The 17,663-nt window shown below is 39.3% G+C and overlaps 2 protein-coding genes across 4 annotated transcripts in view; both read left to right on the top strand.

The window, feature by feature from the left end:
• Positions 1–9,463, top strand: part of LOC128535852 (signal-induced proliferation-associated 1-like protein 1) — a 64,841-nt gene extending 55,378 nt beyond the window's left edge. For both annotated transcript variants that reach the window (XM_053509923.1, XM_053509922.1), the window contains 6 exons: positions 4,563–4,722; positions 4,844–5,045; positions 5,254–5,403; positions 6,058–6,172; positions 6,480–6,558; positions 7,657–9,463. In XM_053509923.1, the coding sequence (XP_053365898.1) occupies positions 4,563–4,722; positions 4,844–5,045; positions 5,254–5,403; positions 6,058–6,172; positions 6,480–6,558; positions 7,657–7,800 (850 nt within the window). In that variant the 3' untranslated portion in view covers positions 7,801–9,463. The remainder of the gene's footprint in view (positions 1–4,562; positions 4,723–4,843; positions 5,046–5,253; positions 5,404–6,057; positions 6,173–6,479; positions 6,559–7,656) is intronic.
• Positions 9,464–13,601: 4,138 nt separating this feature from the next.
• The window catches only part of LOC128535871 (zinc finger protein DPF3-like), a 35,125-nt gene continuing 31,063 nt past the window's right edge, over positions 13,602–17,663 (top strand). For both annotated transcript variants that reach the window (XM_053509947.1, XM_053509948.1), the window contains exon 1: positions 13,602–13,674. In XM_053509947.1, the coding sequence (XP_053365922.1) occupies positions 13,643–13,674 (32 nt within the window). In that variant the 5' untranslated portion in view covers positions 13,602–13,642. The remainder of the gene's footprint in view (positions 13,675–17,663) is intronic.

Genomic DNA, 17,663 nt, shown 5'->3' with positions numbered 1-17,663 from the left:
TAGGGCCGCTCAAGCAATCATGTGAATAAGACTCATCTCCGGCTGATTTTCAAGGGTTTTATTTGAAAGTGTTGTTGGGTTAGAACCTCGTAGCATAGCTAAACCCATGATGAGGTAAAGACTTAACATTATACTGTAGTAATTGTTTCTTGCTAAAACTAGCAGTATAGAACTTGTACCCCGACCCCAATGACGTCCGCGCATCATGGTCGGCGAAATGGGCGTTACCTACCGGATGCCAAAGTGCCAAAACCCACAAACAAAACCAGTAACAGTTATGTCACCTTAGATAACACTTGCCTTCTTGCTTCTAAATCATTCTGAATTGCCTCTGAATTGTCAATGTTGTTCTTCATGGCTAAGAGGAGCTACAATGCTAGTTAGCTTTAAATTTCTCTCCCTATCCAACACCTGAACAAGTGTACTACTTACATTTACATTTAGGCACTTGCTAGACACCCTTATCCAGAGCGACTTATCCCAGTATACATCTGAGCAGTTGAGGGACAACTTGGTGGTCTTCCAAACCATGCCTTACTGAGCTACTACCCCTGACCCCTTGGTCCACCAGGTGTGTGGTGTGATTGTACGCCCAACATAGCGCATTAGCTTTCCATTTCACGCTATTTGTGATTCAACCCTGGAATAGTTAGAACGCTTGAAATCTTACTCGCACATTTTTTTATGAAGCGTAAAGCAGAGCATATTCCATGGCATCATCTGATTTGCAACAGAAGCCAGGAATGAGCTGATGCTAACACTGGCAAACTCCACCAAATCCAGGAGGAATCACATATTTGTACACTGTCTGAGATAACTGTAAATCAAACTTCTGCAAGTTAATATCCTTATTATCTTCTTCATCCATTTTCCAATTCTTGTTGAATAAGTCAACGATAGCTTCCAGTGGCGCAGTGGTAAAGTGCTCGCCCTATCATCCGGAGATCACTGGTTCGATCCCTAGGTGATGCTGTTTTCCCTCTTACAGCCGGAGGTCTAGAGAGAGCTGATTGGCCGAGCTCTCCCAGGGGGGAGGGATGAGAGTTACTTTGTGCTCCCACATTAATCACGGCTCTACAGCCAATCAGGGGCGTCTGTGAGCTCGCACACGCGGAAGGAGTGGCTAGCGCTTTCCTCAGAGTGTGTTACTCCGCCCCTAACGGTGCGTGGGCGAGCAGTTCGAAAAGATGCGGTCGGCTGGCGTCACGTGGTTCGGAGGAAACACGTGATAGTCTTCGGCCCTCCCGACTGAATGGTAGTAGTAGCCTTAATGTGGGAGCCCCCTAGTGACGGGGAGGAATTGGCTACGACTAAGTTAGGGAGAAAATCTGGGAAAAAAAAAAAAAGAATAAGTCTACGAAGTCCACCACAACCTGCTGCATATGAAAATAATTTGCAGAACCGAAACTTTCATTTGCTCTTTGTGGCAAAGCATCTGGTAATTCTGTAAACATCAGGTAATCTTTTATTTTTTGACTCCTAAATAAATCACAAACAGAATTATCAATGAAAATATACAGTAGCCTGTCTGTCAATAGTTCTTCCGCCATGCACTATTGTGCCTGACATCATGCAGGTTAAAAGACTTCAAAACTAGTATTGGGGTTAGACTAGGATAGTCCTGGAGGATTTTTATTTTATTTTATTTTTTTTACTGCTAATCTAAATCTTTTCATCTTGTGGTTAGATTTTTAATAGCATTGTTAGTTTGCTTAAAAAGAGGAACTATACCACAAAATGATAATAAATTAGAATGCATTCAAACTTAATTACAGTTTATAAATATGCATGTATTAAATAGTAGAGTGATTGGGTTTTTTGTAATAAATAAAAAAAATTTATTTGTATTAAAAAAAAATCCTATTTTCCCGTGCAGTGGTTGGTTAAAAGAGTTCAGTCTAACCTGTTATTGGTTAGATGGTTTAACATGTATGAAATGGCGAGCCAGCCAGCGATCTTTTCTCAGGTGTACAGATTGGGAACGAAAGCTTTCCTTCTAATGTTTTTCTTTATGTGAATCAAACATGCGCGGAAAGAATGTTTATTCTGCCAAGAGAGAAACAATCGATAAAGTGTTTACATGGCTGATATATACTTATTGAACGGATTATCAATGGCCTCCACCACTCGTCTCTTTCCGATTAAGAATTCATTCCGAACTGGCCGGATCAGGTCAGATTGTTTTGATTGAGCTGTTTACGTAATGCGTTTTCATTCAGATTGGGCTATTATTTTAATTATTAAGAGAATGTTGGGGTCCCTGTAAATGCAACTATTGTCATACATTTAACAAGTCAATCTCTTTGTATGTTGATCGTGTTGAAGCAAGTGCTTGTGTATACTAGAATAGCTATTACGCTTGCACTACCCAGTCTCTAGTACACAGTCACATTCTATACTAATTGTTTTTAATGTGGGCATTGCGCCATGTCCCAGCATCAAAAAGTTGCCCCAACCTTTTTGTAGGGAGCTTGTTGCTTTATCACTTCAACAAAAGGACCGTTAGATCAACCTTGATTGACTTGCCTTGTATGTGTGGGTGACCAAGATAACTCTGAAATGACCTTGAGGTTAAAGGGTCTGATCATCATCTTTTGTACTCAAATGCTGTGCTACAATGTGGATTGGACAGTGGCAGTTTGTTCATCGGTTGAGTTGTTTGTCTACTTTGGAGTAAAGAAGCTAATTTGTCTAAGCAGAGAATTGCCCACTGAGTGGCACATCATCTTCGTTTATAGATGGGCTTACTTAGTTGGTCCTATTCATAAACCGAACAGGATCAAGGAATTGCGAAAATAAAGGGATGATCCAACTGTTTCCATTATATGTTCCCATATTAATTAATACCTACCTGTTTTTTGGGTTGTTTTGGATCTTGGTTCTGATGCATACCACTAATCTAAAACAGGTTTCTGAGCTACTATAAGGTGCCCTGGAAATTCTCAATTTAAAAGTCAGGGCTGGTTCTTCCGGCGGTTCATCAGTTGTCATTGTATGTTTTGTCATCTTGCCTGAAAGAAGAACTGCCAGAGGTCCAGCCCTACGTTTCTGGTAGCTCTTAGGATGGACAGTTCTTACTGTTAACACTGTAATTTCTGGAAAGGCGACAGTAATGAGGCAGATAATTATAGTGTTGTGAGGAAGGCTATGGCACAACCTATCATATTAAACGTTCTTCTTTTTCTTCAAAGACGATTGAAAAACTTGTATCCTGCAACTTAAAAGTGAATATCAAAAAAGTAATTAAGATCAAAGATCCTGGATTAAGTGTGAAAATAGAGAATTCTCTTTTGACATGGTTTAAAATCTTTTCACAGTTTTGGTATTTATGATGTTACATTAATAATACAATATTGTATCTGCTTAGCATCTAATGCGTGACATATCTGTGACGTCTTATGGTCAGTAATAGGACTTTATTAATAATTTTATTTTGTAGGACGTGCAGTATGGTCACATTCAGCACTCCGGTTTAAATCCTGCATGTTCTAATGGTCTGGAATCAGTCACCATTTCTTATACCGTATAAGTGAATTACAGTTACAGGATGGCTTACATTTATGAACATAAATACACTAGGTTGTTTAGTCATGATGATTGCGGACAAAATAACCAATGGATCGTAGTTGTAACGTAAGTAACGTGCCCTTTGTTGTCTCTGCACAAGATTTTAGTCCACATTAGAAGAGCTATTACTTGATATATTCTCACTATACCATTTCACCCAGAGGAGGAAGGGTTTCCTTTTGAGTCTGGTTCCTTATAAGGTTTCTTCCTCATGATTTCTCAGGGAGTTTTTCCTTGCCACTGTCATCTCTGTCTCACTTATTAGGGACGGACTCAAATTTATATTTAAATCAGGTGACTGAGGCTAGGTTGTTTGTTTAGAGATCTGAGGACCCGAGTTTGAGCCCCACTGTGTGTAGGTTGTAACACCCCATATTACCCAACCATTGCATGCAGTGCTGGTTTTAAAGCCTGTGACAAGTTGTGTGCAGATCCGATGGTTTACTGTGGCGATCCCTTGGCAGGAACAACCGAAAGAAAGACATCTCAATATACTCTAGTACTACAATAATGCACTTGTCCTAGAACTTCACTACTGCTTGGATACTATCAAGGTAGAAAGTTTGCTCAGTACGTCGGAGCCATGATCAAATGAAGCCTACTTCACGCCTGAAACACTGGCCTTGAATGAACTCCTTTAATTGCCCAAACATGTGGAAATGACTTGGAGCGGGGTTAGTACTGTACAGGGGATGTGGCAATACCTCCCAGCTCGGTTCCTGTAATGTGCACATATTGTTTCTTTGTACACTTCCCATAGACTAAAGCGTGCCTTTCGCAAGTTGGTTACCAATTGATTTTTTTTAAATCGGGCGTTCCACTTGCTGAAGGAACGAAGATGTAAAAAGAACGTTTTACATCTTCATTCATGAGAAATTTCATCACAAGTCCCGGTTTGACTTGAACTCCCCTCGTACATTGAATTGAATTAATGTACCATGTATAAACATGCGATCAAGTGGTTTTTGGCCCTGTGTCTGTCCTTTCTGAAACAGGCGGCATCAAAGCGATGGGTATTTGGGTGGACAGCCTCAGCTGCGGGCCACCATGAAGGTGAGCCAGTCCCCACAGCCCATTCCCAAATCCACTGTAGAGGAGGATTTAAAGAAGCTCATCGCTCTGGACAGCCCTCCTCCTAGCTGTAGCAAAGCCAAGGTACTTTGCCACCCTCATTATACAGCTAAAACTTTTTGAATTTGATAATAAAGTGTATTTTACATGTGATGTACATATTAATACTGCCATACATTAATACTACTTTTTTTTTTTTCCCCAGCCTTTATTCTCACTAGGCACACCAAGTCCCCGCTCCTTACAGCGGACCTTCTCTGATGAGAGCATTTTCAGCGGGCAGAGGGTGTTCACCGCAGCCCGTCAAAGCGCCGACCTCTTCGGTCACTCCACCATGCCACGCTCACCCAGTGCACGCAGCGGCTCACTGTACCAGTCTTCCTACGCGCAGGGTGCCAAATCTCTGGGTGAGTTGAAGCTTTAAACACAAGACTGTTAAAAGTTACTATTGGAAATGTGTACTTATATGAAGTAAAACCATTGGAAGAAAGATTTTGTAGAGAATTTGACTACATATCTGAAATCATTTGAATTAAATAACCGTAGACGGAGTTAATGAATTTTTTATCAGGCGTAGTGAAGTCAGCATGACTTATACTTATTCTCCGTCCCCAGGTGACCTCACCTTTTCAGAGAGCAGTGTTTTTGAGGGTGCACCATGCAGGAAGTCCCAGCAGGACCCCGGCCTCATCCCACTTCCTGATGCTAGTGCGGACAGCGGACTCGATTGGTCTGACCTAGTGGATGCGGCCAGAGCCTTTGAAGGTATTCAAGATACCTCAGTCTGTTTTGTCTATGGTTAAACATGCAGTTTGTAATTTTCCTAACATTTTTATAGATTCATAATTATTGTACTTTGAGTTGGTAGATTCCTATAGAATATGGTCTCACTAGAGGCCTTATTTCAGACATTTTTTTATGTATTCCAGTCTTTCAGAACAGAGCTGATGAATTCTTGCAGTTCACCTATTCGCCAGCAGAGGGCTCTAGAGATTATAACATACCTTCATTGTACCTCTGTAGATGATGTTTGAAGTTTAGATTTTTTTTCCCCGTATAAACTTGTACTTAATTTCGCATTAAAGTGGCATTTCTAATATGCAAGATGCTTCAGTCTAGCACTTATAAAAAATTTTTTTTTAAAAAGCACATTAAGTAAAATGACTCCTTCAATATCTTGCTTTTCTTCCTCATGAAAAATATTTTATCAGGCTTTATTTTCTTAGAGTGTGTGCCTCAAATGGCAATGGTCTTTCACAGTTTGTTGGTTTGCTGACAAGTGAATTACTGTTGCATAGAAGACACTTATTTATTTTTTTATCCTCTGGAGATGTTAATAAAAAGGCTGATCATCTCTGTGGCATTTAAAGCTTTACCTGAGCTGGCGTTCCTTCTTTTTCTTTCCTTTTGTGTCTGTAGTTCAAAGAGCGTCATTCTTGGCAGTGAAAGACGGCGCTTCTAGGTCAGACACACACACTCCCAGCTCACAGAAGTCAGAGCTGCAGACCTCTCTACAGGAGCACGTCCCATCCAGGTGCATGGCTGCTTTGTGCCAAATGTCTGTGCTAGGGATGCAGTGATAGATGAAGTGTGGTATAGGTCCCGGGTCTGATGCCATGATCATGCACGCTTCCCTTCACACTATTGAGCAAGTTGACAGTGATCTGGGCTTCTTTCAGACGCATACTAGTGCTCCAGTGTAAAGTGTCAGTGCATCCCTAGTCTGTGCTCTAGCATTTGTTAAATGTTTTATGTAAATTTCAGATATCACATCGGTGTTTAGCCCGAGTATTTCATAAAACAAAATGAAATGTTTAAAACTGTGGTGTTCTCCTGCGCAGTGAGAGTTCTGCCAGTCTGCTTGGGAAGGTCAGCCAGCTGGAGTCTGTGGTGAAACTGCTGCAGGACGATCTGAAAAAGGTGAGCAGGAGACAAATTGGATTATAGCATGTAAAGCTGCAGGTTAATGTACTCCGGATTGTTTTACTGCAGATACTGATTCAATTGAGTGAGTTGTTCCAGACGTTTTAATTTGAGTGTGAAACCCTCCATTTCAAGCCTCAAACAGAGCTGTGTGATTTAACCAGTTATGCAGTTTAATCAATGTTTTGTTGGTCAGCTAATTGAACTGATGGATGGATCCGTGTCGATATGAATTTAATTCGAGGTGAAATTTCATTGTGTGGAATGTATTTTCCCATAGGAAATAATGTAAATGCAGATAATCCGTTCCAGCCACCCAATAATATTACCAAGATTACCAATTGCCAGCACTATATTCATATTTTTGCACATAACAGTACGTATAGAAAAGACACATAAATGAAGTAAAATATAAAATAAATAGACATTAAACCTCACTTTAGCCTAATTTATGATTCCTCTTGGCACCGGTTGCTTTCAAAACGAAACTGAAAGTGCCTCTGTTTACGTCTTGCTACTGTCCTTGCGAACATTCTTGGGACCCATGGCGTCATGTCTTTACTAAATCATGCACAATGAAAATACAAAAAATGTAAACTGACTTTGCTTTCCTTTCCACTGATGCAAACAAGTTTTGAACGGCTCCTGGACGTGCACGCGGCGTTTGGGTCAGTTCGTTCGCTCGCATGCCGAGGCAAATTCCTTACAAAATTGCCTTTCATAAGGTGATAATCCGTAGTGCAGGGTGTTTGCATGCCGAGGTACCACCGTATTTCATCTTGTGCAGAAAACAGAAACCACTTTTTGCAAGAGAATCGCTTCTTCTTTTAAATGTATGGGCGTTTCGTGCAATACTACCACATACTAGGCTGGGGCTAATGATTTAACGGATTATCACTTTGTTCAAAACATGACATTTAAACAACCAACCACACAGGTTAAACGGCATTTCTGTGTTTATTAGATTACCTTTAGTAGTTTCCTTCAATACGTATAAGACAAATCGAGTCCACGTGATTCAAAGAAACCTTTTCATAGTTTCCTTTTCCAAGGACTCATTTTTTTTTTTATCTAATTTTTTTTTTCTTTTCCCAGGAGAAGGATGCAAAGGCCTCCTTACAGGCCCAGGTTCAGAGTCTGAAGGCAGACAATCAGCGACTGCTGGAGGAATCTCAGAACGCCTCGGCCAAACTGAAGAAGTTCACAGAGTGGGTTTTCAACACCATCGACATGAACTGACTGACTTTCTGACCCTCCGGTGCCATATTGCTCCAGTCGAAATGCAATATGACTTCGCTTCACCGTGAATGTTTAAACGCTTCACTGTGACTCCTCACAGTCATATATAAAGTCATGATGAGAACCCCGCATGTGTTTCTATTGTCCTGGAATCTGGGAGGGTATCTCGGCATACCTCCTTTTGAGTGCCAGATCTGACTGAACTATTTAATTTGTTTTATATCAGGAGAACTACTGTAGTGTAAGACACTTTTTTTTCCTTTTTTTTTCTTTCGTGGTCATCAATTCGTTTCATTGCTCACTCCCTCGCTGTTTTTAGGCTGTAATGTGATGTCTTTTAAAAAATGAACTCAAAAAATGGTAATTCACTTAAGAAATTGCAAAGACAGCTTTGACTAAGTCCGTTATGCTGTACAGTTCAAACCTGTGAGAGCATATTAACAAACTTTTAGATAGAGACGGGTGGACCAAGTGGTGGATTGTTTTAACGGCCTTACTCTGGACAGTTTTAAAACTGATACCTATATACAGTACACATAACCATTGGCTCTGATGTACATTAGTTTGCCACTGACTGCTTTCCTGAATGTTGTATTTGATTACTGATGGTTATAAGAAGGGATACTGTTTTGCTTTTCATTTTACACTGATGAAAAAAAAATGTTGAGATTGATGTAAAGGACTACATTTGCCTCAATAGTCTCTCTGGCTGAGAGCCAACATACAGTAAAGCCTGAATGCGGTCAGATCCGTCGCTCGCTCCTGCTCAAGTATTAAGATGATGATAATACACTAATCTTAAAGGTACCTGTGGTTGGTAATACTCAATCACGCTTCAAGGTCCACACCTTATTTGAACTGACCACTTTGAAATATTTAAAAGATCAATGCAAATGTGATCCACAGCCTTATGTGTAACTTGACCTACTGTATATCAGCTACAGTACTTGTTCTAGAGCAGGATGATATATTACTGATAGATGGTTGGTGTCATAAGGTTAATATTTATATCTTATTGTGTATAATTACAAAGGAATTCACAGCCTCTGTTGTACAATTGCCCGTTAAAAAAGAAAACTTATTTTAAAAAAAATATTTATTTGTTGTTTATGATATTATGCCATTTTAAGATGTAGAGGTAAGGGGGATTTGGCAGAGTGCTGTGTAGCTGTTTGTAAATAATTGAGTTTTTTTTTTTTTTTTTTTGCATTTTATTGTTATAGGTAAGTAAGATGTTGCCGTCTATTGGAGAATCTACATGAACGTCACTAAAAAGGAGTCGTTTGTAGCTTAAAATTGTCTTTTCTATTAAAAAAAGTGATTTACACCCTTTATTATTGTTTTTTTTTTATTTTTATTGTACACGAATGGCATCTGAAAAGACAGCAAGATTAAATTTTATTTTTCTCTTCACGGAGTTTGATCATCGTTTTAATTGTGCTTGTTCGATCGATGTTACATTTCCTCTGTGTGTTGTTCGCCTCATTTGTATTGCTCTCCTGATAGAGCTTATTTTCCGTTGTCTGAACTCTGACATTCTCTCTGCAGACATTACTGGATCCTCTTTCCTGTTGGAAACTGTTATCTCCGACGTGCGGTAGCATGTCGTAATATTTCCCTTAACCTTTCACATGTAAAGACATTTATTCCATTAAAAATATTTTGGGCATTTAAAACGCTTTTGTCGGGTTATTGGACGATGTAGTAAAACTGATGCCGGAAACAGTTAATGGCTATCAAAAAGAATCGAAGGGGGCAACGATTTAAAACTGTTGATTAGATTATATTTATTTTCCAATTTACATCAGATGCTATGAGAGGGCTGGTTGCAATGCTTTTAGGTCTATTTTAAATTAAATTTCATTTCCTTTTGTGCATCAGTTCAGTTTTCATTGAATTTTTATAGCCTTGTACTTTTACCATGGATTTGGGTGTAACAGCTGATATGTGGACTAAACAGAAGTTGAGCAGGGCTTATGAGGTCTGGTAAGTACATGGGAACAATGACAGTAAGATCATACAGAATGAAAAATAGGTCTAATCCATGAACCTGCTATAACTAATATATGCTGATCAGCCATTAACATTAAAACCACCTAGTTTCCCCTTTGCCCCCAGAACAGCGCTGTCCCCTCTAGGCAGAACTTCTGAAAGGTGTGCTGTGATGTCTGACATCCTGGATGTTATCGGCAGATTCTTTTAAGTGCTCTAAGATGCAATCTGAGGCCACCATGGATCAGACTTGTTTGTGCAGCACGTCCCATGAATGCGTGATTGGATCAAGACTTGGGGAATTTAGAGGCCAGGTCAAATTCATTGAGCTCTTTTTTTTGCTAAGAGCCATACACAGAAAGATGTGATGCACTAGGTGTTCTGGTTCCCTTCTGTTTAGCCAGCATTCACTTTTTTCCGCAATTTGTGCTACATTAGCTTTTCCGAGGGATCGGACCAGACAGGCCATTGGTCTCCACAGGCATATGTGAGACTTGGGTGCCCATGATCCTATCACCAGTTTACTGTTATATAATTACTAATCGATGTTATTCAGTTCACCTGCTGGTGATGGTAATGTTATGACTGATTGGTTTGTTGAGCTACAGATCACACACACTTGTGTGCCAATGCCTATTCTAATGGATTATGACTGTTTAATTCAATTCATCTTTCACAGTATTTTTGGAAGAGCAGATCCATTATAACTATACAAGTTATTTTAGCATGCTTATTTCTTAATTAACCACAGATTAACCATCAGTTGTCTTTTACCAAACTATATTCTCTTGAATGAGATACTGTACCTGACCCGGTAATTAATTTCACTTGGGCGAAAAACAGTGTCATAATGTCTAAAGTGAAAAAATAGGTAACAAAATGGAATATTATCTTTTCATGAAACAGTAGGACATGTGAACCCAATTCGCCCATTTCACCAATTTGCCACCATTTTATCCTGTTCCTCATCTTCATTACTTGTCCTGTTTTCCATGTTCCAGGGTGAAACTGTTACATTTTTACATGAATGTATAGGAGCTAGTATTCATGGACTTGTTATACGAAGAAATTAAACTTGTGTTTAAAACTGTGTGATATAGAATATACTGTAAGTGTTCTCAACAATGAGCTCATAGAATTACACAAGGTTGTCCTATGGCTGTTACCCTTCTAAGGGCTAACTTTAATGGTAAAATGGGTATATAGACAGCATTTAGAAATTACCTTGAGTAGAGAAATATATTTTATGAAATAATATAAAATAAAAATGCTACACTGGCTTTATTACCATTATTCCTTTCTATGATTTATTAGTATACTGTATTGAGTTTTTTGGTAGTAAGAGAGCTCAACCTTTCATAACTCTAGTTTTGTGAACCACAGATAATGGCAAGGGTGTGAGAATACTGAAAAGCTTCTTTAATGCATTAATTGTTTAAGTATATCAAAATAATACCACCATTAGACCGCCACTTTTTCCCAGGAACTCTTTGCTAAGGTTTTCACTATGACTACACTGGTTTTGAAAGACAAGGTTCTGTGCAGTAATCCGTATGTATTTGTGGTTCTATGAATCTCACAAACCATAGGGCTTAAAAGGCACACCATTTCTACAATGATTATAAGGTAGCAGATTTGTAGTCTACCTGGAACATACCTCTAAGCAGCCTTAATGTCCAGGAGTTGGAGATTCTTATAGGGTGGCACAGTAGTGTTACCCAGGGTTACCATAGGTGACCTTAATCACACAGTAGTTCAGTCTTTATTTGAAATGGTACTGTATTCCCCATATCTTTACGCTCTTCAGTTGAAACTATACTCTACTGTACTATAGTTAGAGTACAGGGTACAAAACAAATAATTTTGCTGCTTGCCATGATGGACCATTGCAAGATAAATCATTTGGTTTACAACATTGGATAATGTGACCTAGGGCAACTTCTGGTTTCCACCACAAGAGTCTGGCTACCCTACCGTGTAAAGCCAACTTATCACAATGCCAAACAGACCACTCTTTCTGGAGAAGTGATCCTGACCAAAAATTCTATATTCAGAGACACACATTTTAGTTTGGCATGCAGTAAACAGCCTTCAAGTATTCCATTCTATAATTGGATAATACTTGAAATAATTGTTGGAAATATTGGGTTCCCTGACAATCAGGCAGCACACCAGAATCAACCAATCAGGTTGTGGACCGCTAGATCAGAATTCATGTTAACTGGACAAACCCACAGGGTGTATGTGGGGCCTTGGGGGCCAGGAGCCTGTACCAGTGAATTTTGAATGGTAGGTGGGGTACACACTGGAAGTTTAAGGCAACAGTGTCAACCGCTGAGCCACCGAGCTGCATCAGAACCAAAAGTCAAGTCAAGCCAAGGAGACTTTTCTTGTTATTTCGACCACATAGAGTTCAGTACACAATAAAATGAAACAACGCTCCTCCAGGACCAAGGTGCTACATACAACATAAATAAGCACCATAAATGAACCAACCTAGCTAAGACAACAAATTGCCACCATAAGTGAACAAAACTGGTTAAGAACTGTACATAAACATAAAGTGCACTTATGAAAATGTGTAGACAATAACAAACACAACATGATGCAATTTTACTATGATTATGTAGCGACGACCAGTACACAGAGCTGAACTGAGGTAATGCAAATAAATAAATCATCCATGTCCAATAAATGCAGTAAACATTTTATGTTGATAGCAGTAGTTTAGAGCCAAAGTTTTTGTGAAAATATCAGCAGCAGATATTCTGCAAAAAAAACAATTGTCCAGGTTGATGTCCATCTGAGTGTGTGTGTATCAGTCCAAATCCTATTGTATAGGTAATATTCATCTAAGTACTGTAAGTGTGTGTGTGTGTGTGTGGGTGGGTTTATTAATCCAAGTCCCATTTTATTGAGATGATGGTGTTCATCTTACTGTGTGTTTATCAGTCCAGTCCCATTGCATTGAGGAGTCAGATGGATTAGGGAAAAAACTGGTACACAGTCTGGATGTGAGGGCCCGAATCCTTAGTGTGTGTGAGGGGTGTGTACGATCGGCTACAATGCTGGCGGCTTTGCGGATGCAGCGTGTGGCGTAGATGTCTGTGATGGAGGGACGAGAGACCTCGATGATCTTCTCAGCTGTGCTCACTATCTGCTGCATATCAAGCCTTGTTGTCCGAGATGGCACAATTCCCAAACCAGACGAAGATGCAAGCTTCTTAGGATGCTCTTTATAGACTCTCTCTATAGTAGAAAATAGTGAGAATTTGTGATGGAAGCTGGACCTTCCTCAGCCTTCTCAGGAAGAAAAGATGCTGCTGGGCTCCTGCAAAAGAACCTTTACTTATGCCTGAATTTGGTTTAAAAATAAATTTTAACATAATGACATTTATTTTATGTACTTTAGGAGCTGATGGTGTTTGATAAGAAAAAAATGATTTTATTTAGGTTCATTCCATAATTGCTGTAATTTGTATTAAAGCAATTTAAATTAAGCCTTTAGGTTGACGTAAATCTTTGGCAAATTATAGATTTCTGGACATTAGTTTATTGAAAGAGATATTATGCGGTCATACTATCTGACCTGAAGAGGGCTTCGTGGAAATGAAGCGCGTTTCATTAAACTTGACACTGTTTCTGTGCACAAAGGAAATCCCTTTAAAATACCTTTCAAACATGGGCGTTCTCGGGCTGACAGCTCAGACACAATGACCACGCCCCGTCCCCCAGTGCCGCCCGTGGATTGGTGGGAATTCTTACACTGCACTCTGATTGGTTGTCTGTTCTCGGGCTTCTCCCTCGGATCTGCGCTGCCTCCGCTGCTATTCCGTTACAGTGGGGCAAAATGGCGGCTGTCATTCAGAATCCTTTAAACGCGTAAGTAACGAATTATTTCTTCCAACCGGCGCGGTTACACTCAGCGGAGTCGGTGTGAAAAGCAAAACAGTGCTGGTGCGGAAATGCTTAACACTTTTATCGGTTTTATTTCGAAACGTGAACGTTTTTGTGTGCATTTTCTTGTGCTCGTGATGAGTCGGTTGCTTTTAACGATAGATTATAACTAAGCAAAGGTTTGGGGTATCCTTTCCACTGCCCCCCTGAAATAAACATCACGGGTTTTTAGTGCAGAAATTGTGAGAACACGGGGTTTGGGAAAGAGTGTCGGGGCTTGTTAGCCTTCAACAGCACCGTCTTTGTGAGTGGAGTGCAATTTTCCTGGAAAATGAATGCAACTCTGTGGAATTGGTGTTAAAGAAAACCGGTGTCATGACGACGTGTTTCACATTTCTGTCTCTTTGCCCAGTTATGGTTTTGCAGTCTGAAATTTTGTTTAGTCTCCTTTTAAGATGAAGTTCCTAGCAGGCTAAGCTAACTAGCTAGCTAGTGTATACGAGTCGACGTTTTTGCTAGGTTTTATTCGTTCACAAAGAGCAGACTTTCTGTTTGCAATGTCGCTTTTATAATGTGTGTGTGTGTGTGTGGTGTTTACATTCCGATAAAGGGCCAAAGCCGAGCTCCTGTTCACACTCCTGCCCGGTCCAGTCCAGCCTTAATGCGGTCTGTTTCTCTGTTAATTAGGCTCTGGTCTTTTGCTCTGTCTTCATATTAATCAACATATAAGTCTCTCTCTCTCTCTCTCTCTCACTCTGTGTCTGTACAGTACAGGTGGACACACTCAAGCACTCCTAATCAGACACATGCACTTCACTGTTCCTAACATCTGGATCTACATGCTTATGTTTATGATTAATATTTTAGTTCCTGGTTAACCCTTGGCTTTACAGACACACTGTATTTCTTTCCAGTTTCTTTCAATATCTCTCTTAATTTACTTAAACACTGTATAGATTCGGGATCAATGCCAATAAGCATTTATTACTTTTACACTAAAGCACCAAAGCAAAGCTGTAGACAGCGAGAAAGTCTGACTGCATCCATCGTTCATGTTCAACTTTTATTTCCCCTCCCATTTTTGAAAACCCTGTCCTGTCAATTCGTGTATTTTCAGTTTAACGGTTTCACACCCGACACGATACGATTTCGCAGAAATCACAATCCAGTGATGAAAATTAAAAATAGAAATTTATTACAAGGTCTTCATGTAGGCCTGTATTTTTAAGCATAAAGTTTCCATAATTTTTATTCACATCCTCTGTGTTTGTTGTCTTTTTGCTGTTATAAGATTTTAGTTAATATTGACAAAATATTATATTAAAAAAAAAAAGTCTGTGTGTGTATTGCAGCATGGTGGCATAGTTGCCTTGCACCTCCAGGGTCGAAGGTTCGATTCCTGCCTCAGATGTTTTGCAAGTTCTCATGTTAGCTTAGTGCTTGGTGGGCTTCCTCCGGGTACTGCAGCCCCAAACTGCCTGTAGTGTATGAATCGCCCAATGGTTTCTCGCCTGCCACGCAGAAGGCCCGGGTTCAATTCCCACTCAATGCCCAAACCCCAACGACTAGATGTAGTGTCGGTCCCAAGCCTAAATAACTCTAAGAGAGTTGTGTCAGGAAACGAATCTGGTATAAACCCCCTCTTTCTTTTTTTGGTTGTTGGTTTGTTTTTGTATCTTTCATCACTGTTGTGTATGATAGGTATAAACATCCCAGAAGTAGAGTCAGAGCTAGAAATATAACGTGGTTATAGCAGTAGAGGATTACGCAGCTACAGGGTTTACAGTGTAGTCACGTCCCCTGTGCTGAGAACCAGAGCACATTGTAGTGTGATTCAGGGCGAGTCCTTAGGGACGGGGTTGTAAAATGTTTGGGGAGTCGCAGCCGGACACAAAAGGCATGAGAAGCACTGGAGTAAGAAGCAAAAATAAATATGTGGCTAACACAGTTACCCCTTAACAATCCAAATATTCATTCACTACCATTCAGTTTAATCCGCTATAGTTAAGTACGAGAATCTGTTAGTTAGCCACTAGCTAAAACCATGTTAACAATGTAATGTGTAAAATTATATTAATTAATGCACAGAAGCAGATTTTATTATCAGTATAAGTTTTCTTTAAACAGTTCTAGTGGTACAATTCCAACAAATTATTTACATGAGAAAAATTAGTGCATGCCAAATAGTTTTAACAGAGAAAATGATGACAACAAGGCAGTGGAAAATACTGCTCTTGTCTCCCTCTACTCAAAACAAGGGCACTAAAAATGCAACATCCAATGCTGTGCACTACCCAAACTGCAAATCGCCCTCTTGTGGTGCGCAATTTAATAGATACGGGAACTACGAGGAAATCTTACACAAAACAAATATTAGTGGTTTTTAATACATTGATGATCTTTGAAATTCTTGACATAAATGAATTGAGTTATGATTAATTTATGACATTACTATAACTAACTTACTCCTTATTTGTATGGTCCACTTTTTTTCCTCAACCATGTTAATCCAAGCTTTTTGTGTTTCATGTGCAACCATCAGAAAAATAACTCTTTAAGTATGACTTGATTGTTCCTACAGTTTAAGGATTTACTGCAACATAAATAAAAAAGACTTAAAGTTTTAAATGTTTAAGATACTATGTTCTGTTTTTAATCATCATACAAACCTTGCTGTTATTATTTTTTAAAAATCTTTTATACGTAAAATCTAAACAAACAGACTATTATAATAATTTGCACCTCGATGAGGAATTGTTCCAGCAAGACTCACCATGCATCTGATTTGTGCCTGATGTTTATTTATTAACAAAAAATGCTCTCATATGCAGATGGTCCAACTAAGTCTGCGTGAACACGGTTTAGACAGAAGGTTTATATTTTATTTTAAATATATAATTTTTCCCTCTGCATTATCTTTAGCTCACCAGCTGTTTTGTGTCATTGTCTTAGTTGTACCATTGAAGAATCCAGTTCGATCTGCTTGGTTACGTCTGTACTTTATCAGGCACGGGTGCTGGATCTCTTTTTGGCATTGGTTTGCTAAGTGAATTTAGTTTGGCTCGACTTCCATACTGTCTTACCTTCAGTTAATGATTCTTTACAGTATAGTCAGTTACCTGTTTTAGCCTGATGAACAAATTGCACAGACCTGGTCCGATGGTTTATTTAGTTCATTGTAACAGAGCATAATTTTGATTCTGTTTCTGTCATACAGACAAATGGTTACTTTTGTTGACCCCGGCTTCTTTTTTTAGCTGGCTGATTGCCCAATGATTAATCGTCCTCTCGTCTCTAATAGTCTACTCTAGTTGCTAATCAGCAGCAATCTTCAGGTCATTACATGTTTATGTCTTCATCTCGCTCGGAGAGCGAGCATATTGGGTGTTGACCTGCACTAAGTAGTTTAATCAGTCAGTAGGCCAGAATGAGGCTCAGTAACATTCCAGGCGGAGGCACAGCGAGAGTTCGTCCTTCACTGTGTGGTTCCACATTGCATTAGAGGTGTGTACGTGTAAACATCTTTCTTCCTCATAGAATATATTATATATAGACAATTATATATAGACAAAAACGATTTGCAGTAAAGGAGAAGAATGGGCCTTTAGGGGGTTGAAGGCTTTAGGTTATCTATAACCTTTTTTGGGGGGTCCCCTTTACATAAATAATAATAATAATAATAATAAAAATCCCATTTCTATTCAAAGTATTCATGGTGTTCCAGCAGTATTTTTCACTAAAAGGTGCAAACTGTTTTTATTTATTTATTTTTGTAAATGTAACATGTAAAGAGATGTTAGTAGGACATGTTTAAGACCCATCAGGAAAACTCCTGTACTCCAAGTTCTGCTTGTGATTGCTTGTCTGTATTTGGATGCACATCCAGCCGTTTTATAGACACTCTACCCCTTGGGCCACTATAGATCCTGGGAACAACATGTGTAAGAATAATATGAATGTCAACTCGGTGTACG

The sequence above is a fragment of the Clarias gariepinus genome, chromosome 13, assembly GCF_024256425.1.
Source record: "Clarias gariepinus isolate MV-2021 ecotype Netherlands chromosome 13, CGAR_prim_01v2, whole genome shotgun sequence".
NCBI lineage: Eukaryota > Metazoa > Chordata > Actinopteri > Siluriformes > Clariidae > Clarias > Clarias gariepinus.
Note: the sequence above shows the minus strand (reverse complement) of the source record. Positions and strands in the feature narration are given on the sequence as shown.